The sequence below is a fragment of the Heterodontus francisci genome, chromosome 7 (genome assembly GCF_036365525.1).
Source record: "Heterodontus francisci isolate sHetFra1 chromosome 7, sHetFra1.hap1, whole genome shotgun sequence".
Lineage (NCBI taxonomy): Eukaryota > Metazoa > Chordata > Chondrichthyes > Heterodontiformes > Heterodontidae > Heterodontus > Heterodontus francisci.
In genome coordinates, this window is record NC_090377.1 from 4574964 (window position 1) to 4602096 (window position 27133).

At 52.7% G+C, this 27133-nt stretch overlaps 2 protein-coding genes across 2 annotated transcripts in view; one reads left to right on the forward strand and one right to left on the reverse strand.

The window, feature by feature from the left end:
* Nucleotides 1-8975, reverse strand: part of LOC137371817 (insulin-like growth factor-binding protein 5) — a 72647-nt gene extending 63672 nt beyond the window's left edge. Inside the window, exon 1 of the mRNA XM_068034708.1 lies at nt 8365-8975. Coding sequence (XP_067890809.1) covers nt 8365-8719 — 355 coding nt within the window. The 5' untranslated portion in view covers nt 8720-8975. The remainder of the gene's footprint in view (nt 1-8364) is intronic.
* LOC137371815 (SPRY domain-containing protein 3-like) overlaps nt 1-27133 on the forward strand; it is a 1004091-nt gene that overhangs the window by 60506 nt on the left and 916452 nt on the right. The window lies entirely within an intron of this gene.

Genomic DNA, 27133 nt, shown 5'->3' on the forward strand with positions numbered 1-27133 from the left:
TGTCCGCTCTCCGGAATGGTGTCCGCTCTCTGGAATGGTGTCCGCTCTCTGGAATGGTGTCCACTCTCTGGACTGGTGTCCGCTCCCTGGACAGGTATCCGCTCTCTGGACTGGTGTCCGCCCACTGGACAGGTATCCGCTCTCTGGACTGGTGTCCGCCCACTGGACTGGTGTCCGCTCTCTGGAATGCAGTCCGCTCTCTGGACTGGTGTCCGCCCACTGGACTGGTGTCCGCTCTCTGGACTGATATCCGCCCACTGGACTGGTGTCCGCTCTCTGGAATGGTGTCCGCTCTCTGGACTGGTGTCCGCTCTCTGGACTGGTGTCCGCTCTCTGGACTGGTGTCCGCTCTCTGGAATGGTGTCCGCTCTCTGGACTGGTGTCCGCTCTCTGGAATGGTGTCCGCTCTCTGGACTGGTGTCCGCTCTCTGGACTGGTGTCCGCTCTCTGGACAGGTGTCCGCTCTCTGGACAGGTGTCCGCTCTCTGGACAGGTTTCCGCCCACTGGACAGGTGTCCGCTCTCTGGACTGGTGTCCGCTCTCTGGACTGGTGTCCGCCCACAGGACTGGTGTCCGCCCACTGGACTGGTGTCCGCTCTCTGGACTGGTGTCCGCCCACTGGACTGGTGTCCGCTCTCTGGACTGGTGTCCGCCCACTGGACTGGTGTCCGCCAACTGGACTGGTGTCCACTCTCTGGACAGGTTTCCGCCCACTGGACAGGTGTCCGCTCTCTGGACTTGTGTCCGCTCTCTGGACAGGTGTCCGCTCTCTGGACAGGTTTCCGCCCACTGGACAGGTGTCCGCTCTCTGGACTGGTGTCCGCCCACAGGACTGGTGTCCGCCCACTGGACTGGTGTCCGCTCTCTGGACTGGTGTCCGCCCACTGGACTGGTGTCCACTCTCTGGACAGGTGTCCGCTCTCTGGACTGGTGTCCGCTCTCTGGACTGGTGTCCGCTCTCTGGACAGGTGTCCGCTCTCTGGACTGGTGTCTGCTCTCTGGACAGGTGTCCGCTCTCTGGACTGGTGTCCGCTCTCTGGACAGGTGTCCGCTCTCTGGACTGATATCCGCCCACTGGACTGGTGTCCGCTCTCTGGAATGGTGTCCGCTCTCTGGAATGGTGTCCGCTCTCTGGAATGGTGTCCGCTCTCTGGAATGGTGTCCGCTCTCTGGAATGGTGTCCGCTCTCTGGAATGGTGTCCGCCCACTGGACTGGTGTCCGCCCACTGGACTGGTGTCCGCTCTCTGGACTGGTGTCCGCCCACTGGACTGGTGTCCGCTCTCTGGACTGATATCCGCCCACTGGACTGGTGTCCGCTCTCTGGAATGGTGTCCGCTCTCTGGAATGGTGTCCGCTCTCTGGAATGGTGTCCGCTCTCTGGAATGGTGTCCGCTCTCTGGAATGGTGTCCGCTCTCTGGAATGGTGTCCGCCCACTGGACTGGTGTCCGCTCTCTGGACAGGTTTCCGCCCACTGGACAGGTGTCCGCTCTCTGGACTGGTGTCCGCTCTCTGGAATGGTGTCCGCCCACTGGACTGGTGTTCGCTCTCTGGAATGGTGTCCGCTCTCTGGACTGGTGTCCGCTCCCTGGACAGGTATCCGCTCTCTGGACTGGTGTCCGCCCACTGGACTGGTGTCCGCTCTCTGGAATGGTGTCCGCTCTCTGGACTGGTGTCCGCCCACTGGACTGGTGTCCGCTCTCTGGACTGATATCCGCCCACTGGACTGGTGTCCGCTCTCTGGAATGGTGTCCGCTCTCTGGACTGGTGTCCGCTCTCTGGACTGGTGTCCGCTCTCTGGACAGGTTTCCGCCCACTGGACAGGTGTCCGCTCTCTGGACTGGTGTCAGCTCTCTGGACTGGTGTCCGCCCACTGGACTGGTGTCCGCTCTCTGGACTGGTGTCCGCCCACTGGACTGGTGTCCGCTCTCTGGACAGGTTTCCGCCCACTGGACAGGTGTCCGCTCTCTGGACTGGTGTCCGCTCTCTGGACTGGTGTCCGCCCACAGGACTGGTGTCCGCCCACTGGACTGGTGTCCGCTCTCTGGACTGGTGTCCGCCCACAGGACTGGTGTCCGCCCACTGGACTGGTGTCCGCCCACTGGACTGGTGTCCACTCTCTGGACTGGTGTCCGCCCACTGGACAGGTGTCCACTCTCTGGACTGATATCCGCCCACTGGACTGGTGTCCGCTCTCTGGAATGGTGTCCGCTCTCTGGACAGGTGTCCGCTCTCTGGACTGATATCCGCCCACTGGACTGGTGTCCGCTCTCTGGACTGGTGTCCGCCCACTGGACTGGTGTCCGCTCTCTGGAATGGTGTCCGCTCTCTGGACTGATATCCGCCCACTGGACTGGTGTCCGCTCTCTGGACAGGTGTCCGCCCACTGGACTGGTGTCCGCTCTCTGGAATGGTGTCCGCCCACTGGACTGGTGTCCGCTCTCTGGACTGGTGTCCGCTCTCTGGACTGGTGTCCGCTCTCTGGACAGGTGTCCGCTCTCTGGACTGGTGTCCGCTCTCTGGACAGGTTTCCGCCCACTGGACTTGTATCTGCCCACTGGACTGGTGTCCGCTCTCTGGACAGGTGTCCACTCTCTGGACTGGTGTCCGCTCTCTGGACAGGTTTCCGCCCACTGGACTTGTATCTGCCCACTGGACTGGTGTCCGCTCTCTGGACTGGTGTCCGCTCTCTGGACAGATTTCCGCACACTGGACTTGTATCCGCCCACTGGACTGGTGTCCGCTCTCTGGACTGATATCCGCCCACTGGACTGGTGTCCGCTCTCTGGACAGGTGTCCGCTCTCTGGACAGGTGTCCGCTCTCTGGACTGGTGTCCGCTCTCTGGACAGGTGCTGACTCTCTGGACAGGTGTCCGCTCTCTGGACTGGTGTCCGCCCACTGGACTGGTGTCCACTCTCTGGACTGGTGTCCGCTCTCTGGACTGGTGTCCACTCTCTGGACTGGTGTCCGCTCTCTGGACTGGTGTCCGCTCTCTGGACTGGTGTCCGCCCACTGGACTGGTGTCCACTCTCTGGACTGGTGTCCGCTCTCTGGACTGGTGTCCCCTCTCTGGACTGGTGTCCGCTCTCTGGACTGGTGTCCACTCTCTGGACTGGTGTCCGCTCTCTGGACTGGTGTCCGCCCACTGGACTGGTGTCCCCTCTCTGGACTGGTGTCCGCTCTCTGGACTGGTGTCCGCCCACTGGACTGGTGTCCACTCTCGTGACTGGTGTCCGCTCTCTGGACTGGTGTCCGCTCTCTGGACTGGTGTCCGCTCTCTGGACAGGTGTCCGCCCACTGGACTGGTGTCCGCTCTCTGGACAGGTGTCCGCTCTCTGGACTGGTGTCCGCTCTCTGGACTGGTGTCCGCTCTCTGGACTGGTGTCCGCTCTCTGGACTGGTGTCCACTCTCTGGACAGGTGCTGACTCTCTGGACAGGTATCCGCCCACTGGACTGGTGTCCACTCTCTGGACTGGTGTCCGCTCTCTGGACTGGTGTCCGCTCTCTGGACTGGTACCCGCCCACTGGACTGGTGCCCACTCTCTGGACTGGTGTCCGCTCTCTGGACAGGTGCTGACTCTCTGGACAGGTGCCCTCTCTCCGGACAGGTGCCCACTCTCTGGACAGGTGCTGACTCTCTGGACAGGTGCTGACTCTCTGGACAGGTGCCCACTCTCTGGACAGGTGTCCACTCTCTGGACTGTTGTCCGCTCTCTGGACTGGTGTCCACTCTCTGGACAGGTGCCCACTCTCTGGACAGGTGCTGACTCTCTGGACAGGTGCCCACTCTCTAGACAGGTGCTGACTCTCTGGACTGGTGTCTGCTCTCTGGACAGGTGCCCACTCTCTGGACTGGTGCCCACTCTCTGGACTGGTGCCCACTCTCTGGACAGGTGCTGACTCTCTGGACTGGTGCTCACTCTCTGGACAGGTGCCCTCTCTCTGGACTGGTGCCCACTCTCTGGACAGGTGCTGACTCTCTGGACAGGTGCCCTCTCTCTGGACAGGTGTCCACTCTCTGGACTGATGCCCACTCTCTGGACAGGTGCTGACTCTCTGGACTGGTATCCGCCCACTGGACTGGTGTCCACTCTCTGGACTGGTGCCCACTCTCTGGACAGGTGTCCACTCTCTGGACTGGTATCCGCCCACTGGACTGGTGTCCGCTCTCTGGACCGGTGTCCGCTCTCTGGACAGGTGTCCACTCTCTGGGCTGGTGCCCACTCTCTGGACAGGTGCCCTCTCTCTGGACAGGTGTCATCTCTCTGGACTGGTGTCCACTCTCTGGACTGGTGCCCACTCTCTGGACAGGTGTCCACTCTCTGGACAGGTGTCCACTCTCTGGACTGGTGCCCACTCTCTGGACTGGTGCCCACTCTCTGGACAGGTGCTGACTCTCTGGACAGGTGCCCTCTCTCTGGACTGGTGCCCACTCTCTGGACAGGTGCCCACTCTCTGGACAGGTGCCCTCTCTCTGGACTGGTGCCCACTCTCTGGACAGGTGCTGACTCTCTGGACAGGTGCCCTCTCTCTGGACAGGTGCCCTCTCTCTGGACTGGTGCCCACTCTCTGGACAGGTGCTGACTCTCTGGACAGGTGCCCACTCTCTGGACAGGTGCCCACTCTCTGGACAGGTGCTGACTCTCTGGACAGGTGCCCACTGTCTGGACTGGTGCCCTCTCTCCGGACAGGTGCTCACTCTCTGGACTGGTGCCCTCTCTGGACAGGTGCTGACTCTCTGGACAGGTGCCCTCTCTCTGGACAGGTGCCCACTCTCTGGACTGGTGCCCTCTCTCTGGACAGGTGCTGACGCTCTGGACAGGTGCTGACTCTCTGGACAGGTGCCCTCTCTCTGGACAGGTGGTGACTCTCTGGACTGGTGCCCACTCTCTGGACAGGTGCTGACTCTCTGGACAGGTGCCCACTCTCTGGACAGGTGCTGACTCTCTGGACTGGTGCCCTCTCTCTGGCAAGGTGCTGACTCTCTGGACAGGTGCTGACTCTCTGGACAGGTGTCCACTCTCAGGACTGGTGCCCACTCTCTGGCCAGGTGCTGACTCTCTGGACAGGTGCCCTCTCTCTGGACAGGTGCTGACTCTCTGGACAGGTGCTGACTCTCTGGACAGGTGCTGACTCTCTGGACAGGTGCCCACTCTCTGGACAGGTGCTGACTCTCTGGACTGGTGCCCACTCTCTGGCCAGGTGCTGACTCTCTGGACAGGTGCCCTCTCTCTGGACAGGTGCTGACTCTCTGGACAGGTGCCCTCTCTCTGGACTGGTGCCCACTCTCTGGCCAGGTGCTGACTCTCTGGACAGGTGTCCACTCTCAGGACAGGTGCCCTCTCTCTGGACAGGTGTCCACTCTGGCCAGGTGCTGACTCTCTGGACAGGTGTCCACTCTCTGGACAGGTGCTGACTCTCTGGACTGGTGCCCACTCTCTGGCCAGGTGCTGACTCTCTGGACAGGTGCCCTCTCTCTGGACAGGTGCTGACTCTCTGGACAGGTGCCCTCTCTCTGGACTGGTGCCCACTCTCTGGCCAGGTGCTGACTCTCTGGACAGGTGCTGACTCTCTGGACAGGTGTCCACTCTCTGGACAGGTGCTGACTCTCTGGACAGGTGCTGACTCTCTGGACAGGTGCTGACTCTCTGGACTGGTGCCCACTCTCTGGCCAGGTGCTGACTCTCTGGACAGGTGCCCTCTCTCTGGACAGGTGCCCTCTCTCTGGACTGGTGCCCACTCTCTGGCCAGGTGCTGACTCTCTGGACAGGTGCTGACTCTCTGGACAGGTGCCCTCTCTCTGGACAGGTGACCACTCTCTGGCCAGGTGATCACTCTCTGGACTGGTGCCCTCTCTCTGGACAGGTGCTGACTCTCTGGACAGGTGCCCTCTCTCTGGACTGGTGCCCACTCTCTGGCCAGGTGCTGACTCTCTGGACAGGTGCTGACTCTCTGGACAGGTGCCCTCTCTCTGGACTGGTGCCCACTCTCTGGCCAGGTGCTGACTCTCTGGACAGGTGCTGACTCTCTGGACAGGTGCCCTCTCTCTGGACTGGTGCCCACTCTCTGGCCAGGTGCTGACTCTCTGGACAGGTGCTGACTCTCTGGACAGGTGCCCTCTCTCTGGACAGGTGACCACTCTCTGGCCAGGTGATCACTCTCTGGACTGGTGCCCTCTCTCTGGACAGGTGCTGACTCTCTGGACAGGTGCCCTCTCTCTGGACTGGTGCCCACTCTCTGGCCAGGTGCTGACTCTCTGGACAGGTGCTGACTCTCTGGACAGGTGCCCTCTCTCTGGACAGGTGTCCACTCTCTGGCCAGGTGATCACTCTCTGGATTGGTGCCCTCTCTCTGGACAGGTGCTGACTCTCTGGACTGGTGCCCACTCTCTGGCCAGGTGCTGACTCTCTGGACAGGTGCTGACTCTCTGGACAGGTGCCCTCTCTCTGGACAGGTGTCCACTCTCTGGCCAGGTGATCACTCTCTGGACTGGTGCCCACTCTCTGGCCAGGTGCTGACTCTCTGGACAGGTGCTGACTCTCTGGACAGGTGCTGACTCTCTGGACAGGTGCCCTCTCTCTGGACAGGTGTCCACTCTCTGGCCAGGTGATCACTCTCTGGACTGGTGCCCTCTCTCTGGACAGGTGTCCACTCTCTGGCCAGGTGCTGACTCTCTGGACAGGTGCCCTCTCTCTGGACAGGTGCCCACTCTCTGGCCAGGTGCTGACTCTCTGGACAGGTGCCCTCTCTCTGGACAGGTGCCCTCTCTCTGGACAGGTGTCCACTCTCTGGCCAGGTGCTGACTCTCTGGACAGGTGCCCTCTCTCTGGCCAGGTGATCACTCTCTGGACTGGTGCCCTCTCTCTGGACAGGTGCTGACTCTCTGGACAGGTGCCCTCTCTCTGGACAGGTGTCCACTCTCTGGCCAGGTGCTGACTCTCTGGACAGGTGCCCTCTCTCTGGACAGGTGCCCTCTCTCTGGACAGGTGTCCACTCTCTGGCCAGGTGCTGACTCTCTGGACAGGTGCCCTCTCTCTGGACTGGTGCCCACTCTCTGGCCAGGTTCTGACTCTCTGGACTGGTGCCCACTCTCTGGACATCGGTCTCTCTACACAGATCTGTCTCTCCTCACCTTCCCAGATCTCTCTCTCGATGTTGTTCTGTGTTCTCTCTCTCTCTCTCTCTCTCTCTCTCTCTCCCTGTTTCGCAGTCTGCCCTAAATATCTGATTCTGCCTGTGCTGCTGCCTCTGTCTCTCTCTTTCTGTCTGTCTGTCTCCCTTATGTCTGTCCTAGTTTTACTTTGTCTCTCTCTCTCTCCCTCTCCTTTCCTGTGGCTATCTGCTTTTCCCTGCCACACACCCTATATCCTTTCTTTTTCTTTATCTCTTACATTCAGTCTGTCTCTCTCTCTCTCCCTCACTCTGTGTGTGTTTCTGCCTGTGTCTCTGTTTTTATCTCTCTCTCTCTCTCTCTCTCTCTCCTTATTTTGCTATTGTCTGTCTCTCTATTCCTATCTGTGTGTTTTTACCTATATCCCTGTGTTTCTGTATGCTTTTATCTGTCTCTCTCTATCTCTGTCTTTCCTCTCTCTCTCTGTCTCTATCTATCCATGTCTCTCTCTTTCTGCCTCTCTCCTCTCTCTGTCTCTATCCCTGTCTCTCTCTATCTCTCTCTCTCTCACTCTCTGTCTCTATCCCTATCTCTATCTCTGTCTCCTCTCTCTGTCCCTCTCCTCTCTCTGTCTCTATCTCTATCCCTGTCTCTCCTCTCTCTGTCTCTGTCTCTATCTATCCCTGTCTCTATCTCTAACTCTGTCTCTCCTCTCTTGTCTCTATCCCTCTCTCTGTCTCCCACTCTGTCTCTTTCTCTCTCTCTCTCCTCTTTCTGTTTCTATCTATCCCTGTCTCTATCTCTATCTCTCTCTCCTCTCTCTGTCTCTATCTATCCCTGTCTCTGTCTCTATCTCTGTCTCCTCTCTCTCTATCTATCTCTATCTCTTCTCTCTGTCTCTATCTCTATCTCTGTCTCTATCTCTCTCTCCTCTCTCTGTCTCTATCTATCCCTGTCTCTGTCTCTATCTCTGTCTCCTCTCTCTCTATCTATTTCTATCTCCTCTCTGTCTCTCTCTCTCTGCTCTCTCTGACTCTATCTCTATCCCTGTCTCCTCTCTCTCTCTCTCTCTCTATCCCCTCGTTTCTTCCCTTCACATGTTTATTTTAATATTGAAGCCCGCATGCTGAGCTGGCCAATAACAGAGAGAGAGTGTGGGAGTGAGATTTCGAGCAGCTTTAGGTAACTGGCTATGAAGTGAGCTGAAGTCTGGGGGTTGGGAATGTGCCTTTAGCGGCTCCGAGTTACTCACCTGCCGGCTCGGCCGCCTGCTCCTGGCTCTGACGGTAACTCTTGGCGATGGTGCAGATGCCGCGACTGTGAAGCAGGGCGTGAAGCGGCTTCTCCTCCTCGGGTTTGGGCAGACACTTCAAACCCAGGGCGCAGACTTCGGTGTAAACTCCGCAGCTCTGACCCTCTTCCAGGGCACAGGTTAGACAACAGCCACAGCCCGGCTCCTTCACCAGCTCACAGCCCACAGGGTGAGCTTGGCACAGGGACGAAGACTTCTCATCACATGGCTGGCAATTCACCATGGGACCCAGGGCTTGCGATCGACTCCAGAAACCCACACACAAAACAAACAGCAACTCCAAACAGCTCAACATCGCCAGCAGCTTCCCCGGGACAGGCTCGGCTCGGGGGCACTTCTCAACAGAGAGAGAGAGTGAAAAAAAAAGTTGTTTGCAAACTTTTAAAAAAGTTTTCCAAAACTTTTCAAATTGCCCCTTTATATTCTTTCTTTTCTTTAAAAATATTTTTATTTGCGAAATTGCAATTAATAAAACAAAGTTTCCAAACTTTTCTGCTAGAAAGATGGTAAAATCTGCAGATTATGGACTATCAGATAGACTTCAGGCGCCTGACTTATTCTCAACAATCTGCTTCTCCCAGCTCTCCGGCTGCCCTTTTTAAATAGACATCATTCCACTGCCCCAAGATCTGAATATATCACTCCTCCCGGACTAGAGCAAAGGCAGAGCAATTGTAAATGCAGCTCCCAGCTGTGAGACAGCCCAACATCCACTGAGCCGCAGTTTGAAAAGTGACACCCATTTGAAAATTTGAGCCAACGTATTATTACTGTAATCAGGGAAGAGGGGACTGCAATCTGTCCTTCAATGCACTCGGCTTTCTCATTTTCCCAGTGTGAGAGTTGGAGAACGAGAGAGCAAAAAAAAAGAGAATCAGAAGGAGGGAGAGCGACAGTGACAGAGGGAGAGAGACAGAGAGAAAGACAGAAAGATAGATAAAGAGACAAAGGGAGAGACAGAGAGACACAGACAGACAAAGAGAGAAAGAGAAAGACAACGAGAGACATAGACACAGAGAGGAGCAGAGAGAGACAGACAGAGGCAGGGAGAGTCAGTCAAACAGACAAAGAGAGAGAGATAGATAGAGAGGCAGTGATGGACAAAAGGGAGAGAGAGATGGAGAGAGACGTAAGAGTTTAGCCATTACAAATTGCATGCCATGTTTTCTGATAACTATCAAAGAGTTTCTGCAGGTTTAATACATTGAGTATTCCCTGTTTTCTGCTGGGTTATTCCTCTCTCTGTTGGTTTAAGGTACTGGGTTTGGTGCTTTCTTTGCTACTGTATAGGAACATAGGAACAGGAGTAGACCATTCAGCCCATCGAGCCTATTCCACCATTCAATGAGATCATGGCTGATCTGTAACTTAATTTAATTCACCTGCCTTGCATCCAGAACCATTAATCCCTTTACCCAACAAAAGTCCATCTGTCTCAGTTTTGAAAATTTTAGTTGACCAGCCCCCCCCCCCCCCACCACCCCCCGCACCCCCCCCCCCCAGCCTCAACAGCTTTTTGGGGGAGAGAGTTCCAGATTCCTACTCTCCTCTTCGTGAAGATGTTCTTCCTGACATCACCCCTGAACGGTCCTGGCTCTAATTTTAAGGTTCTTCCCCCTTGTTCTGGACTCCCCCTCACCAGAGGAAATAGTTGTTTTCCATCTACCCAATGAACTTCTTCAATCATCTTATTAACAACCATAAAAGCAACAACAACTTATATTTATATAGCACCTTTAATGTAATAAAATGCCCCAGGGTGCCTCACAGAAGGGTTACAAAACCAAATATATCTCCGAGCTACATCAGGAGATTTAGGTCAGATGCCTGAAGGCTTGGCCAACGAGTTAGATTTTAATGAGTGTCTTAAAGGAGGAAAGCGAGGTAGTGAGGTAGAGAGATTTATAGAGGGAATTCTGGAGCTTGGGTCCTAGACAACTGAGGGCGCAGCTGCCAGTGTGGGAGTGATGAAAATCGGGGATGGGCAAGAGGCCAGAATTAGATGAGTGCAGAGATCTACCTCGATTAGATCACCTCTTAATCTTCTATACTCGAGAGGGAATTCAAGCCTAGTCTGTGTAACCAGTCCTCATAATTTAACCCTTTCTGCCCCAGTATCATTCTGGTGAATCTATGCTGCCTCCTCTTCAAGGCCAATATCTCCTTCCTGAGGTGCGAGGCCCAGAACTGAACCCAGTTACTCTGGATGGGGTCTGATCAGAGCTTTATATAAACTGTAACATCACTTCCTCCCCTTTATATTCCATCTCCCTTGAGATAAAGGTCAACATTCCACTAGCTTTTAGTGATTTCTGTGTTTGGGCCCCTAAATCTCTCTCCTTCTCCACAGTTCCTCACTTCTTGCCATTTGGAAAATACTCTGCTCTCTCTTTCTTAGGTCTAAAGTGGATGACCTCACATGTCCCCACATTGAACTCTATCTACCACAGTTTTGTCCACTCACTTACTCGATCAGGGTCCCTTTTAAACTTTCTGCTCCCATCTACATGATTTAGTATGTCACTTAATTTGGTGTCACCAGCAAACTTGGGTTTTTGGTTCTGATGAAAGGTCACTGACCTGAAATGTTAACTCTGTTTCTCTCTCCACAAATGCTGCATGACCTGCTGAGTATTTCCAGCATTTTCTGTTTTTGTTGCCCTTATTTACAATGTTATTTACTTCCTCACCCAGGATTGTTAGACATGATAAACCCCTGCTGGCTCATTCTGATTAGTTGATTCATCCACCTTGTCCCTAAAAATAGATTCTAATAACTTGCCCAAAACACTTGTTCAACAAGGAGTCTATAATTTCCTGGTTTCTATCTCCCACCCTTCTTAAAGAAAGGATATTGGGAATTTTCCTCCAATGGCACAAATCCTGACATTTTATGGCATTGGGTTTGACTCTCCTGGTTTAAGGGTTTGGAGTATCAATCTCTCTGCTGGTTTAAGGGTTTGGAGTATCAATCTCTCTCCTGGTTTAATGGTTTGGAGTATCACTCTCTCTCCTGGTTTAACGGTTTGGAGTATTAATCTCTCTGCTGGTTTAAGGGTTTGGAGTATCAATCTCTCTGCTGGTTTAAGGGTTTGGAGTATCAATCTCTCTCCTGGTTTAAGGGTTTGGAGTATCAATCTCTCTCTTGGTTTAAGGGTTTGGAGTATCAATCTCTCTGCTGGTTTAAGGGTTTGGAGTATCAATCTCTCTCCTGGTTTAAGGGTTTGGAGTATCAATCGCTCTGCTGGTTTAAGGGTTTGGAGTATCAATCTGTCTCCTGGTTTAATGGTTTGGAGTATCAATCTGTCTCCTGGTTTAAGGGTTTGGAGTATCAATCTCTCTGCTGGTTTAAGGGTTTGGAGTATCAATCTCTCTCCTAGTTTAAGGGTTTGGAGTATCAATCTCTCTCCTGGTTTAAGGGTTTGGAGTATCAATCTCTCTCCTGGTTTAAGGGTTTGGAGTATCAATCTCTCTGCTGGTTTAAGGGTTTGGAGTATCAATCTCTCTGCTGGTTTAATGGTTTGGAGTATCACTCTCTCTCCTGGTTTAAGGGTTTGGAGTATTACTCTCTCTCCTGGTTTAAGGGTTTGGAGTATCAATCTCTCTGCTGGTTTAAGGGTTTGGAGTATCAATCTCTCCTGGTTTAAGGGTTTGGAGTATCAATCTCTCTGCTGGTTTAAGGGTTTGGAGTATCAATCTCTCTGCTGGTTTAAGGGTTTGGAGTATCAATCTCTCTGCTGGTTTAAGGGTTTGGAGTATCAATCTCTCTGCTGGTTTAATGGTTTGGAGTATCACTCTCTCTCCTGGTTTAAGGGTTTGGAGTATCAATCTCTCTCCTGGTTTAATGGTTTGGAGTATCACTCTCTCTCCTGGTTTAAGGGTTTGGAGTATCAATCTCTCTGCTGGTTTAAGAGTTTGGAGTATCAATCTCTCTGCTGGTTTAATGCACTGGGTTTATCCCCCTCTGGTGACATTATCCTTCTCTCCTGGTTTACAGTGTTCAGTTGACCCTCTCTCTGTTGGTTTATGTGTTGCATCAGTTTTTTCACTAATTCTTGTTCATCTGTCCACCTTTGTTTCAATGTCCTTACCTTTCCCAGTCTCAATATGCCATCTTTTCTATCTTCCTGACTCTCTCCATCTGTTTAATCTTCGTTTGTCTGCCAGTTTCATTTTATTTCTCTCTCTATTTCTGCTGTCATCTCTCTGCTCTCTGTTTTAATCTCTTTCCTGTCTGTCCTACCTCTGTTGCTGCCTCTCATTCTATCACTTCCTCTCCTTTTAGAGTCATAGAGAGATACAGCACTGAAACAGGCCCTTCAGCCCACTGAGTCTGTGCCGACCAACAACCACCCATTTATACTAATCCTACATTAATCCCATATTCCCGACCACATCCCACCATTCTCCTACCTACACTAGGGGCAATTTACAATGGCCAACTTAACTACAACCTGCAAGATCTTTGGCTGTGGGAGGAAACCAGAGCACCTGGCAGAAACCCACACAGTCACAGGGAGAACTTACAAACTCCGCACAAGTAGTGCCCAGAACCAAACCTGGGTCGCCGGAGCTGTGAGGCTGTGGTGCTAACCACTGCGCCACTGTGCCACCCTTTCCTGTTTCCTTTCTGTCTACTCACCTTTTGTCTCTGTTGCTGATTTCAGGTTTATGACTCTCTCTCGCTCACTCCCCCTGCTAATGCATGTCCTACTATCCCATCACTCTCTCTATCTGTTCTGTTTCTCATCTCTGTTCCCTGGTTTCTCTCCCTGTCTCACTATTCAGGAGGCAGCAAGTCCCATCTCTGAAGCTGCAAACCAGCAATGGCCAAGATTTAACAAATTATATCCAGGATCTTGCAGTTCGTTGCTCATATTCTCAGTGGTACTCACTTCAATCTGACACACAAGTGCTGAAGCAGCAGAGCTTTTGCCTGTTGAACTTTATTTTGCATGTGATAATGTTTGAAGCCATTAGGAGGCAGCAGCATCTTATACAGCACCGTAGGCAAAAGTTTTCCAAAATTTGACTAGACTAGTTCCTGGATTATTAACTGTTTGTGGATTTCAGCATCTTATGCAGATCAAGCCAGTAAAACAACATGTCACATGCTGAAACCAAATCTCAAATCAATATTTTGGTATAATCGTTTGGTATGTTGAAGACTTGCCAAATCTCACTATTTTTAAAACATTCATTCTTAGGATCTGGACATCACTGGCCAGGCCAGCATTTATTGCCCATCTGCAATTGGCCTTGAGAAGGTGGTGCTGACCTGCTTTCTTGAACCGCTGCAGTCCATGTGGGGTAGGTACACCCACAGTGCTGTTAGGAAGGGAGTTCCAGGATTTTGACCCAATGACAGTGAAGGAACGGCGATATAGTTCCAAGTCAGGATGGTGTGTGACTTGGAGGGGAACTTGCAGGTGGTGGTGTTCCCATGTATTTGCTGCGCTTGTCCTTCGAGGTGGTAGAGGTCGCGGGTTTGGAAGGCGCTGTTGAAGGAACCTTGGTGAGTTGCTGCAGTGCATCTTGTAGATGGTACATACTGCTGCCACTGCATCGGCGATGGAGGGAGTAAATGTTTAAGGTAGTTGGTGGGCCAAAATGTAAAGAGTTAAATTATGATGGCAGGTGGAATAGACAAGGATTGGAAAAAACAAAGACTTGCAAGAACCAGGGGGCATAGATTTAGGGTAAGGGACAGGAGGTTTAGAGGGGATTTGAGGAAAATTTATTTCACCCAGAGGGTGGTTGGAATCTGGAACCTACTGCTGGAAGAGGTGGTGGAGGCAGGAACCCTCACAACATTTAAAAAGTATTTAGATGAGCACTTGAAAAGCCATAGCATACAGGGCTACGGGCCAAGTGCTGGAAAATGGGATTAAAATAGTTGGGTGCTGGATGGCCAGCACAGACACGATGGGCCAAAGGGCCTGTTTCTGTGCTGTATAACTCTGTGACTCAACAACATCTTCAATGACCATCTGATGTCTCAAAGTGCTTTATAGCCAATGAAGTACTTTCGAATTGTAGTTACCAGAGCAGTAGGACAGCTAGTGAAATAAATGAGGAGGACATAGTAAATAAGACCAGTAAGACGAAGAGGAAGAGCAGGCAGGGAGATGTTGCTGAGCACAGCGGGACTGGTGGTCTGAAGTGCATTTGTTTCAATGCGAGAAGTATAACAGGGAAGGCAGATGAACTTAGAGCTTGGATTAGTACTTGGAAATATGATGTTGTTGCTATTACAGAGACTTGGTTGAGGGAAGGGCAGGATTGGCAGCTAAATGTTCCAGGCTTTAGAAGCTTCAGGCGGGATAGAGGGGGATGTAAAAGGGGTGGGGGAGTTGCATTACTGGTTAAGGAGAATATCACAGCTCTACTATGGGAGGACACCTCAGAAGGGTCATGCAGCGAGGCAATATGGGTGAGCTCAGGAATAGGAAGGGTGCAGTCACGATGTTGGGGGTTTACTACAGGCCTCCCAACAGCCAGCGGGAGGTAGAGGAGCAGATATGTAGACAGATTTTGGAAAGATGTAAAAGGTAACAGGGTTGTAGTGGTGGGTGATTTTAACTTCCCCAATATTGACTGGGACTCACTTAGTGCTAGGGGCTTGGATGGGGCAGAATTTGTGAGGAGCATCCAGGAGGGCTTCTTGAAACAGTATGTAGATAGTCCAACTAGGGATGGGGCCATTCTGGACCTGGTATTGGGGAATGAGCCCGGCCAGGTGGTCGAAGTTTCAGTGGGGGAGCATTTCGGGAGCAGTGACCATAATTCCATAGGTTTTAAGGTACTTGTGGATAAGGATGAGAAGTCCTCGGGTGAAGGTGCTAAATTGGGGGAAGGCTAATTATAACAATATTAGGCAGGAACTGAAGAATTTAGATTGGGGGCGGCTGTTTGAGGGTAAATCAACATCTGACATGTGGGAGTCTTTCAAATGTCAGCTGATTAGAATCCAGGACCAGCATGTTCCTGTGAGGAAGAAAGACAAGTTTGTCAAGTTTCGGGAAGCTTGGATAACACGGGATAGTGTGAGCCTAGTCAAAAAGAAAAAGGAAGCATTTGTAAGGGCTGGAAGGCTAGGAACAGATGAAGCACTTGAGGAATATAAAGACAGTAGGAAGGAACTTAAGCAAGGAGTTAGGAGGGCTAAAAGGGGTCATGAAAAGTCATTGGCAAACAGGATTAAGGAAAATCCCAAGGCTTTTTATACATATATAAAGAGCAAGAGGGTAACCAGGGAAAGGGTTGGCCCACTCAAGGACAGAGATGGGAATCTATGTGTGGAGCCAGAGGAAATGGGCGAGGTACTAAATGAGTACTTTGCATCAGTATTCACCAAAGAGAAGGACTTGGTGGATGATGAGCCTAGGGAAGGGAGTGTAGATAGTCTCAGTCATCTCATTATCAAAAAGGAGGAGGTGTTGGGTGTCTTGCAAAGCATTAAGGTAGATAAGTCCCCAGGGCCTGATGGGATCTACCCGAGAATACTGAGGGAGGCAAGGGAAGAAATCTTTGCATCCTCATTGGCTACAGGTGAGGTCCCAGAGGACTGGAGAATAGCCAATGTTGTTCCTTTGTTTCAGAAGGGTAGCAAGGATAATCCAGGAAATTATAGGCCGGTGAGCCTTACGTCAGTGGTAGGGAAACTATTAGAGAGGATTATTCGGGACAGGATTTACTCCCATTTGGAAACAAACGAACTCATTAGCGAGATGCAGCATGGTTTTGTGAAGGGGAGGTCGTGTCTTACTAATTTGATTGAGTTTTTTGAGGAAGTGAGGAAAATGATTGATGAAGGAAGGGCAGTGGATGTTATCTATATGGACTTTAGTAAAGCCTTTGACAAGGTCCCTCATGGCAGACTGGTACAAAAGGTGAAGTCACACGGGATCAGAGGTGAGCTGGCAAGATGGATACAGAACTGGCTCGGTCATAGAAGATAGAGGGTATCAGTGGATGGGTGTTTTTCTGAATGGAGGGATGTGACTAGTGGTGTTCCGCAGGGATCAGTTCTGGTACCTTTGCTGTTTGTAGTATATATAAGTGATTTGGAGGAAAATGTAGCTGGTCTGATTAGTAAGTTTGCGGACAACACAAAGGTTGGTGGAGTTGCGGACAGTGATGAGGATTGTCAGAGGATACAGCAGGATATCGATCGTTTGGAGACTTGGGCGGAGAAATGGCAGATGGAGTTTAATCCGGACAAATGTGAGGTAATGCATGTTGAAAGGTCTAATGCAGGTGGGAAGTATACAGTAAATGGCAGAACCCTGAGGAGTATTGACAGGCAGAGAGATCTGGGCGTACAGGTCCATAGGTCACTGAAAGTGGCAACGCAGGTGGATAAGGTAGTCAAGAAGGCATACGGCATGCTTGCCTTCATCGATCGGGGCATAGAGTATAAAAATTGGCAAGTCATGCTGCAGCTGTACAGAACCATAGTTAGGCCACACTTAGAATATTGTGTGCAATTCTGGTCGCCACATTACCAGAAGGATGTGGAGGCTTTGGAGAGGGTACAGAGGAGGTTTACCAGGATGTTGCCTGGTCTGGAGGGCATTAGCTATGAGGAGAGGTTGGATAAACTCGGATTGTTTTCACTGGAATGGCAGAGGTGGAGGGGCGACATGATAGAGGTTTACAAAGTTATGAGCGGCATGGACAGAGTGGATAGTCAGAAGCTTTTTCCCAGGGTGGAAGAGTCAGTTACTAGAGGACATAGGTTTAAGGTGAGAGGGGCAAAGTTTAGAGGGGATGTGTGAGGCAAGTTCTTTACACAGAGGGTGGTGAGTGCCTGGAACTTGCTGCCAGGGGAGGTGGTGGAAGCAGATAAGATAGCGACGTTTAAGAGACATCTTGACAAATATATGAATAGGAAGGGAATAGAGGGATATGGGCCCCAGAAGTGCAGAAGGTTTTAGTTTCGGCAGGCATCAAGATCGGCGCAGGCTTGGAGGGCCGAATGGCCTGTTCCTGTGCTGTACTGTTCTTTGTTTTTTGCTCCAATGTGGGATGCACAGCAGCCAATTTGTGCACAGCTGGATCCCACAAAGAGCACTCTGATAATGACCTGATCATCTGTTTTTGTAATGTTGATTGAGGGATAAATATTGACCAGGACACCGGGGAGAACTCCCCTGCTCTTCTTCAAAATAGCTCGATGGGATCTTTTACGTCCACCTGAGCAGACAGATGTGGCCTCAGTTTAACAGGGCAGCACAGTGGCGCAGTGGTTAGCACCGCAGCCTCACAACTCCAGGGACCCGGGATCGATTCTAGGTACTGCCTGTGCGGAGTTTGCATGTTCTCCCTGTGACCGTGTGGGTTTTCGCCGGGTGCTCCGGTTTCCTCCCACAGCCAAAGACTTGCAGGTAATAGGTAAATTGGCTGTTGTAAATTGCCTCTAGTGTCGGTAGGTGGTAGGGAATATGGAATCAGTGCAGGGTTAGTATAAATGGGTGGTTGTTGGTCAGGACAGACTCGGTGGGCCGAAGGGCCTGTTTCAGTGCTGCAACTCTAAATAAAATAAATAAATAAAAAAATCTCATCCAAAAGATGGCACATCCAACAGTGCAGCACTCCCTCAGTACTGACCCTCTGACAGTGCAGCACTCCCTCAGTACTGACCCTCTGACAGTGCAGCACTCCCTCAGTACTGACCCTCTGACAGTGCAGCACTCCCTCAGTACTGACCCTCAAACTGTGCAGCACTCCCTCAGTACTGACCCTCTGACAGTGCAGCACTCCCTCAGTACTGACCCTCTAACACTGCAGCACTCCCTCAGTACTGACCCTCCAACAGTGCAGCACTCCCTCAGTACTGACCCTCCGACAGTGCAGCACTCCCTCAGTACTGACCCTCTGACAGTGCAGCACTCCCTCAGTACTGACCCTCTGACAGTGCAGCACTCCCTCAGTACTGACCCTCTAACACTGCAGCACTCCCTCAGTACTGACCCTCTAACACTGCAGCACTCCCTCAGTACTGACCCTCTAACACTGCAGCACTCCCTCAGTTCTGACCCTCAAACTGTGCAGCACTCCCTCAGTACTGACCCTCCTACAGTGCAGCACTCCCTCAGTACTGACCCTCTGACAGTGCAGCATTCCCTCAGTACTGACCCTCTAACACTGCAGCACTCCCTCAGTACTGACCCTCAAACTGTGCAGCACTCCCTCAGTACTGACCCTCCTACAGTGCAGCACTCCCTCAGTACTGACCCTCCTACAGTGCAGCACTCCCTCAGTACTGACCCTCTGACAGTGCAGCACTCCCTCAGTACTGACCCTCCTACAGTGCAGCACTCCCTCAGTACTGACCCTCTGACAGTGCAGCACTCCCTCAGTACTGACCCTCAAACAGTGCAGCACTCCCTCAGTACTGACCCTCTAACAGTGCAGCACTCCGTCAGTACTGACCCTCTAACAGTGCAGCAAGCATTCAGTACTGACCCTCCAACAGTGCAGTACTCCCTCAGTACTGACCCTCTAACACTGCAGCACTCCCTCAGTACTGACCCTCAAACTTTGCAGCACTCCCTCAGTACTGACCCTCCTACAGTGCAGCACTCCCTCAGTACTGACCCTCTGACAGTGCAGCACTCCCTCAGTACTGACCCTCAAACAGTGCAGCACTCCCTCAGTACTGACCCTCTAACAGTGCAGCACTCCGTCAGTACTGACCCTCTAACAGTGCAGCACTCCCTCAGTACTGACCCTCTGAAAGTGCAGCACTGTCCAAAGATCAGTACTGAGGGAGCGTTGCACTGTCAGCGGGTCAGTACTGAGGGAGTGCTGCACTGTCGGAGGGTCAGTACTGAGGGAGCACTGCACTGTCGGAGGGTCAGTACTGAGGGAGCGCTGCACTGTCGGAGGGTCAGTACTGAGGGAGTGCTGCACTGTCAGAGAGTCAGTACTGAGGGGGCGCTGCACTGTCAGAGGGTCAGTACTGAGGGAGCACTGCACTGTCGGAGGGTCAGTACTGAGGGAGGGCTGCACTGTCAGAGAGTCAGTACTGAGGGGGCGCTGCACTGTCAGAGGGTCAGTACTGAGGGAGCACTGCACTGTCGGAGGGTCAGTACTGAGGGAGCGCTGCACTGTCGGAGGGTCAGTACTGAGGGAGCGCTGCACTGTCGGAGGGTCAGTACTGAGGGAGTGCTGCACTGTCAGAGAGTCAGTACTGAGGGGGCGCTGCACTGTCAGAGGGTCAGTACTGAGGGAGCACTGCACTGTCGGAGGGTCAGTACTGAGGGAGTGCTGCACTGTCAGAGGGTCAGTACTGAAGGAGCGCTGCACTGTCGGAGGGTCACTACTGAGGGAGTGCTGCACTGTCAGAGGGTCAGTACTGAGGGAGCGCTGCACTGTCGGAGGGTCAGTACTGAGGGAGCGCTGCACTGTCAGAGGGTCAGTACTGAGGGAGTGCTGCACTGTCGGAGGGTCAGTACTGAGGGAGTGCTGCACTGTCAGAGGGTCAGTACTGAGGGAGCGCTGCACTGTCGGAGGGTCAGTACTGAGGGAGTGCTGCACTGTCAGAGGGTCAGTACTGAGGGAGTGCTGCACTGTCGGAAGGTCAGTAATGAGGGAGTGCTGCACTGTCGGAGGGTCAGTACTGAGGGAGTGCTGCACTGTCAGAGGGTCAGTACTGAGGGAGCGCTGCACTGTCGGAGGGTCAGTACTGAGGGAGCGCTGCACTGTTAGAACATTTGCCCGAGCTGCAATCTGCTGGTTCAGTACAAACTGGAAGAGGAAGTGAAGCCCTCTCGCAGGAGTGAAACTGATTTGAAAGTTGCCCAGACAGAAGCTGAGTTATTTCCAAGTATTGAAGGGAAGTAGATCACTGTTTTAAACTGAGATGGGTGTGTTGGGGTTTGGGAAAGATTCCCCTTTCCCACGATGGAATCCATTGACAAGCAGCAAGCTGGCAGTCATGCTTGGAGATGGATGACAGTGTTGAGAAACCAGAATCTAGCCAGCGAGTCCACTCCTTCAGAATGAAACGGTCAGAGGATGATCTGTAAGTGTGCAGAACATTACGAGAGGCTATTCATCCATTCCAGCCTGTCACACCATTCAATTAGATCATTGATGACTTGTATCTTAACTCTGCCTGCTTTGGATCAATAGCCTTTAATAGCCTTACCAACTAAAATCTATCAATCTTAATTTTGAGATTTTGGTGAAAGAGTTCCAGATTTCCACTCCCCAGTGTTTCCTGACATCACCCTGAACGGCCTGGCTCTAATTTTAAGGTTCTGCCCCCTTGTTCTGGACTCCCTCACCCCCACCCCCCCCCCCCCGCCCCCCATCAGAGGAAATAGTTTCTCTCTATTGACGCTGTCAAATCCTTTAATTATCTTAAACACAATGAACCACCTCACAACCCTCCAGAATCTACTGTACTTGAGGAATATAAGTCTAGCCTGTGCAATGTCAAGCCAAAACTTTGTATGTTTTCAGGAAGGAGTTAGATATAGCTCTTGGGTGAAAGGGATCACAGGATATGGGGGGAAAGTGGGAACAGGCTACTGAGTTGGATGATCAGCCATGATCATAATGAATGGCGCAGCAGGTTCGAAGGGCCGAATGGCCTACTCCTGCTCCTATTTTCTACGTTTCTATGTTTCACTTAACTTGGTAGCCCTATTTTCATTCTGGTTAATCTGCACTGCACCCCTCCCCCCTCCCCTCCCCACTCCCCTCCCCTCTCATACGCTCTCCATTCACCCACCCCTCCTCTCACCCTCCACTCCATCCCACCCACTCCTCTACCCTCACTCCCTTCCTCCTCCATTCACTCCCTCCACTCCTCTCCTTCCCCCCAACCTCACCCCCACCTCCTGAGGCCCTTACCCTCCCTTTCCCCCTCTCGTTATACCCTCTGCCACTTCCTCCTCCCTTCCCCCTTCCTCTCAGTGCTTAGTGTTGGATACAGGGATGCAGGATGCAGGAAAACAGCAATACAGGATCGGAGGGATGCAGGATTACAACAGGGATGCGGAATACAGGGTTGCAGGTTGCAGTGATGCAGGTTGCAGTTTATAGGGATGCAGGTTGCAGGAGTGCAGGTTGTAGTGATGTAGTTTACAGGGATGCAGGTTGCAGTTTATAGGGATGTAGGGATGCAGGTTGCAGGAGTGCAGGTTGTAGTGATGTAGTTTACAGGGATGCAGGTTGCAGTTTATAGGGATGCAGGTTGCAGGAGTGCAGGTTGTAGTGATGTAGTTTGCAGGGATGCAGGTTGCAGTTTATAGGGATGTAGGGATGCAGGTTGCAGGAGTGCAGGTTGTAGTGATGTAGTTTGCAGGGATGCAGGTTGCAGTTTATAGGGATGTAGGGATGCAGGTTGCAGGAGTGCAGGTTGTCGTGATGTAGTTTGCAGGGATGCAGGTTGCAGTTTATAGGGATGTAGGGATGCAGGTTGCAGGAGTGCAGGTTGTCGTGATGTAGTTTCCAGGGATGCAGGTTGCAGTTTAAGGGATGCAGGTTGCAGGAGTGTAGGTTGTAGTGATGTAGTTTGCAGGGATGCAGGTTGCAGTTTATAGGGATGTAGGGATGCAGGTTGCAGGAGTGCAGGTTGGAGTGATGTAGTTTGCAGGGATGCAGGTTGCAGTTTATAGGGATGTAGGGATGCAGGTTGCAGGAGTGCAGGTTGTAGTGATGTAGTTTGCAGGGATGCAGGTTGCAGTTTATAGGGATGTAGGGATGCAGGTTGCAGGAGTGCATGTTGTCGTGATGTAGTTTCCAGGGATGCAGGTTGCAGTTTATAGGGATGTAGGGATGCAGGTTGCAGGAGTGCAGGTTGTAGTGATGTAGTTTGCAGGGATGCAGGTTGCAGTTTATAGGGATGTAGGGATGCAGGTTGCAGGAGTGCAGGTTGTAGTGATGTAGTTTGCAGGGATGCAGGTTGCAGTTTATAGGGATGTAGGGATGCAGGTTGCAGGAGTGCAGGTTGTCGTGATGTAGTTTGCAGGGATGCAGGTTGCAGTTTATAGGGATGTAGGGATGCAGGTTGCAGGAGTGCAGGTTGTAGTGATGTAGTTTGCAGGGATGCAGGTTGCAGTTTATAGGGATGTAGGGATGCAGGTTGCAGGAGTGCAGGTTGTAGTGATGTAGTTTGCAGGGATGCAGGTTGCAGTTTATAGGGATGCAGGGATGCAGGTTGCAGGAGTGCAGGTTGTAGTGATGTAGGTTGCAGGAGTGCAGGTTGCAGTTTATAGGGTTGCAGGGATGCAAGTTGCAGGAGTGCAGGTTGTAGTGATGTAGTTTGCAGGGATGCAGGTTGCAGTTTATAGGGATGCAGGGATGCAGGTTGCAGGAGTGCAGGTTGTAGTGATGTAGTTTGCAGGGATGCAGGTTGCAGTTTATAGGGATGTAGGGATGCAGGTTGCAGGAGTGCAGGTTGTAGTGATGTAGTTTGCAGGGATGCAGGTTGCAGTTTATAGGGATGTAGGGATGCAGGTTGCAGGAGTGCAGGTTGTCGTGATGTAGTTTGCAGGGATGCAGGTTGCAGTTTATAGGGATGTAGGGATGCAGGTTGCAGGAGTGCAGGTTGTCGTGATGTAGTTTGCAGGGATGCAGGTTGCAGTTTATAGGGATGTAGGGATGCAGGTTGCAGGAGTGCAGGTTGTAGTGATGTAGTTTGCAGGGATGCAGGTTGCAGTTTATAGGGATGTAGGGATGCAGGTTGCAGGAGTGCAGGTTGTAGTGATGTAGTTTGCAGGGATGCAGGTTTCAGTTTATAGGGATACAGGGGTACAGGTTACAATGATGCAGGTGTGCAAGGGCGCAATTGTAGGGTTGCAGGTTGCACAGATGCAGGTTGCAGGTTGTAAGGATACAACGGTGCAGGGATGTAGGTTGTAGGGATGGAGGTTGTAGGGATGGAGGTTTGTAGGGATGGAGGTTGTAGGGATGGAGGTTTGCAGGGATGGAGGTTGTAGGGATGGAGGTTGTAGGGATGGAGTTTGCAGGGATGGAGTTTGCAGGGATGTAGGTTGTAGGGATAGAGGTTGTAGGGATGGAGTTTGCAGGGATGTAGGTTGTAGGGATGGAGGTTGTAGGGATGGAGTTTGCAGGGATGTAGGTTGCAGGGATGGAGTTTGTAGGGATGGAGGTTGTAGGGATGGAGGTTGTAGGGATGGAGTTTGCAGGGATGGAGTTTGCAGGGATGGAGGTTGTAGGGATGGAGGTTGTAGGGATGTAGGTTGTAGGGATGGAGGTTGTAGGGATGGAGGTTTGTAGGGATGGAGGTTGTAGGGATGTAGGTTGTAGGGATGGAGGTTGTAGGGATGGAGGTTTGCCGGGATGGAGTTTGCAGGGATGGAGTTTGCAGGGATGTAGGTTGTAGGGATGGAGGTTGTCGGGATGGAGGTTGTAGAGATGGAGTTTGCAGGGATGGAGTTTGCTGGGATGTAGGTTGCAGGGATGGAGGTTGTAGGGATGGAGTTTGCAGGGATGGAGTTTGCAGGCATGTAGGTTGTAGGGATGGAGGTTGTAGGGATGTAGGTTGTAGGGATGGAGGTTTGCGGGGATGGAGGTTTGTAGGGATGGAGGTTGTAGGGATGGAGGTTTGTAGGGATGGAGTTTGCAGGGATGTAGGTTGTAGGGATGTAGGTTGTAGGGATGGAGGTTGTAGGGATGGAGGTTTGTAGGGATGGAGGTTTGCAGGGATGGAGGTTTGTAGGGATGGAGGTTTGCAGGGATGGAGGTTTGTCGGGATGGAGGTTTGCAGGGATGGAGGTTGTAGGGATGGAGGTTGTAGGGATGGAGGTTTGCAGGGGTGGAGGTTTGTAGGGATGGAGGTTTGTCGGGATGGAGGTTGTCGGGATAGAGGTTGTTGGGATGGAGGTTTGCAGGGATGGAGGTTGTCGGGATGGAGGTTTGCAGGGATGGAGGTTGCAGGGATGGAGGTTTGCAGGGATGGAGGTTTGCAGGGATGGAGGTTGCAGGGATGGAGGTTTGCAAGGATGGAGGTTGCAGGGATGGAGGTTTGCAGGGATGGAGGTTTGCAGCGATGGAGGTTTGCAGGGATGGAGGTTTGTAGGGATGGAGGTTTGTCGGGATGGGGGTTGTCGGGATGGAGGTTGTCCGGATGGAGGTTGTCGGGATGGAGGTTTGCAGGGATGGAGGTTGTCGGGATGGAGGTTTGCAGGGATGGAGGTTGCAGGGATGGAGGTTTGCAGGGATGGAGGTTTGCAGGGATGGAGGTTTGCAGGGATGGAGGTTGCAGGGATGGAGGTTTGCAGGGATGGAGGTTTGCAGGGATGGAGGTTTGCAGGGATGGAGGTTGCAGGGATGGTTTGCAGGGATGGAGGTTGCAGGGATGGAGGTTTGCAGGGATGGAGGTTTGTAGGGATGGAGGTTTGTTGGGATGGAGGTTGTTGGGATGGAGGTTGTCGGGATGGAGGTTGTCGGGATGGAGGTTTGCAGGGATGGAGGTTGTCGGGATGGAGGTTTGCAGGGATGGAGGTTGCAGGGATGGAGGTTTGCAGGGATGGAGGTTTGCAGGGATGGAGGTTGTCGGGTTGGAGGTTTGCAGGGATGGAGGTTGCAGGGATGGAGGTTTGCAGGGATGGAGGTTGTCGGGATGGAGGTTTGCAGGGATGGAGGTTGCAGGGATGGAGGTTTGCAGGGATGGAGGTTTGCAGGGATGGAGGTTGTCGGGATGGAGGTTTGCAGGGATGGAGGTTGCAGGGATGGAGGTTTGCAGGGATGGAGGTTTGCAGGGATGGAGGTTTGCAGGGATGGAGGTTGTCGGGATGGAGGTTTGCAGGGATGGAGGTTGCAGGGATGGAGGTTTGCAGGGATGGAGGTTGTCGGGATGGAGGTTGTCGGGATGGAGGTTTGCAGGGATGGAGGTTTTCGGGATGGAGGTTTGCAGGGATGGAGGTTGCAGGGATGGAGGTTTGCAGGGATGGAGGTTTGCAGGGATGGAGGTTTGCAGGGATGGAGGTTGTAGGGATGGAGGTTGTCGGGATGGAGGGTGTCGGGATGGAGGTTTGCAGGGATGGAGGTTGTCGGGATGGAGGTTGTCGGGATGGAGGTTTGCAGGGATGGAGGTTTTCGGGATGGAGGTTTGCAGGGATGGAGGTTGCAGGGATGGAGGTTTGCAGGGATGGAGGTTTGCAGGGATGGAGGTTGTAGGGATGGAGGTTGCAGGGATGGAGGTTGTCGGGATGGAGGTTTGCAGGGATGGAGGTTGTAGGGATGGAGGTTGCAGGGATGGAGGTTGTCGGGATGGAGGTTTGCAGGGATGGAGGTTGTCGGGATGGAGGTTTGCAGGGATGGAGGTTGTAGGGATGGAGGTTGCAGGGATGGAGGTTGTCGGGATGGAGGTTTGCAGGAATGGAGGTTGTCGGGATGGAGGTTTGCAGGGATGGAGGTTGTAGGGATGGAGGTTTGCAGGGATGGAGGTTTGCAGGGATGGAGGTTGTCGGGATGGAGGTTTGCAGGGATGGAGGTTTGCAGGGATGGAGGTTTGCAGGGATGGAGGTTGTCGGGATGGAGGTTTGCAGGGATGGAAGTTGTTGGGATGGAGGTTTGCAGGGATGGAGGTTGCAGGGATGGAGGTTTGCAGGGATGGAGGTTTGCAGGGATGGAGGTTGCAGGGATGGAGGTTTGCAGGGATGGAGGTTGTCGGGATGGAGGTTTGCAGGGATGGAGGTTGTCGGGATGGAGGTTGCAGGGATGGAGGTTGTCGGGATGGAGGTTTGCAGGGATGGAGGTTGTCGGGATGGAGGTTTGCAGGGATGGAGGTTGGCGGGATGGAGGTTTGCAGGGATGGAGGTTTGCAGGGAAGGAGATTTGCAGGGATGGAGGTTGTCGGGATGGAGGTTTGCAGGGATGGAGGTTGTCGGGATGGAGGTTTGCAGGGATGGAGGTTGTCGGGATGGAGGTTTGCAGGGATGGAGGTTGTAGGGATGGAGGTTGCAGGGATGGAGGTTGTCGGGATGGAGGTTTGCAGGGATGGAGGTTGTCAGGATGGAGGTTTGCAGGGATGGAGGTTGTAGGGATGGAGGTTTGCAGGGATGGAGGTTTGCAGGGGTGGAGGTTGTCGGGATGGAGGTTTGCAGGGAAGGAGGTTTGCAGGGAAGGAGGTTTGCAGGGATGGAGGTTGTCGGGATGAAGGTTTGCAGGGATGGAGGTTGTCGGGATGGAGGTTTGCAGGGATGGAGGTTGTAGGGATGGAGGTTTGCTGGGATGGAGGTTTGCAGGGATGGAGGTTGTCGGGATGGAGGTTTGCAGGGATAGAGGTTGTCGGGATGGAGGTTTGCAGGGAAGGAGGTTTGCAGGGATGGAGGTTTGCAGGGATGGAGGTTTGCAGGGATGGAGGTTGTCGGGATGGAGGTTGTCGGGATGGAGGTTTGCAGGGATGGAGGCTGTCGGGATGGAGGTTTGCAGGGATGGAGGTTTGCAGGGATGGAGGTTGTCGGGATGGAGGTTTGCAGGGATGGAGGTTTGCATGGATGGAGGTTTGCAGGGATGGAGGTTGTCGGGATGGAGGTTTGCAGGGATGGAGGTTGTAGGGATGGAGGTTTGCAGGGATGGAGGTTTGCAGGGATGGAGGTTTGCAGGGATGGAGGTTGTCGGGATGGAGGTTTGCAGGGATGGAGGTTGTCGGGATGGAGGTTTGCAGGGAAGGAGGTTTGCAGGGAAGGAGGTTTGCGGGGATGGAGGTTTGCAGGGATGGAGG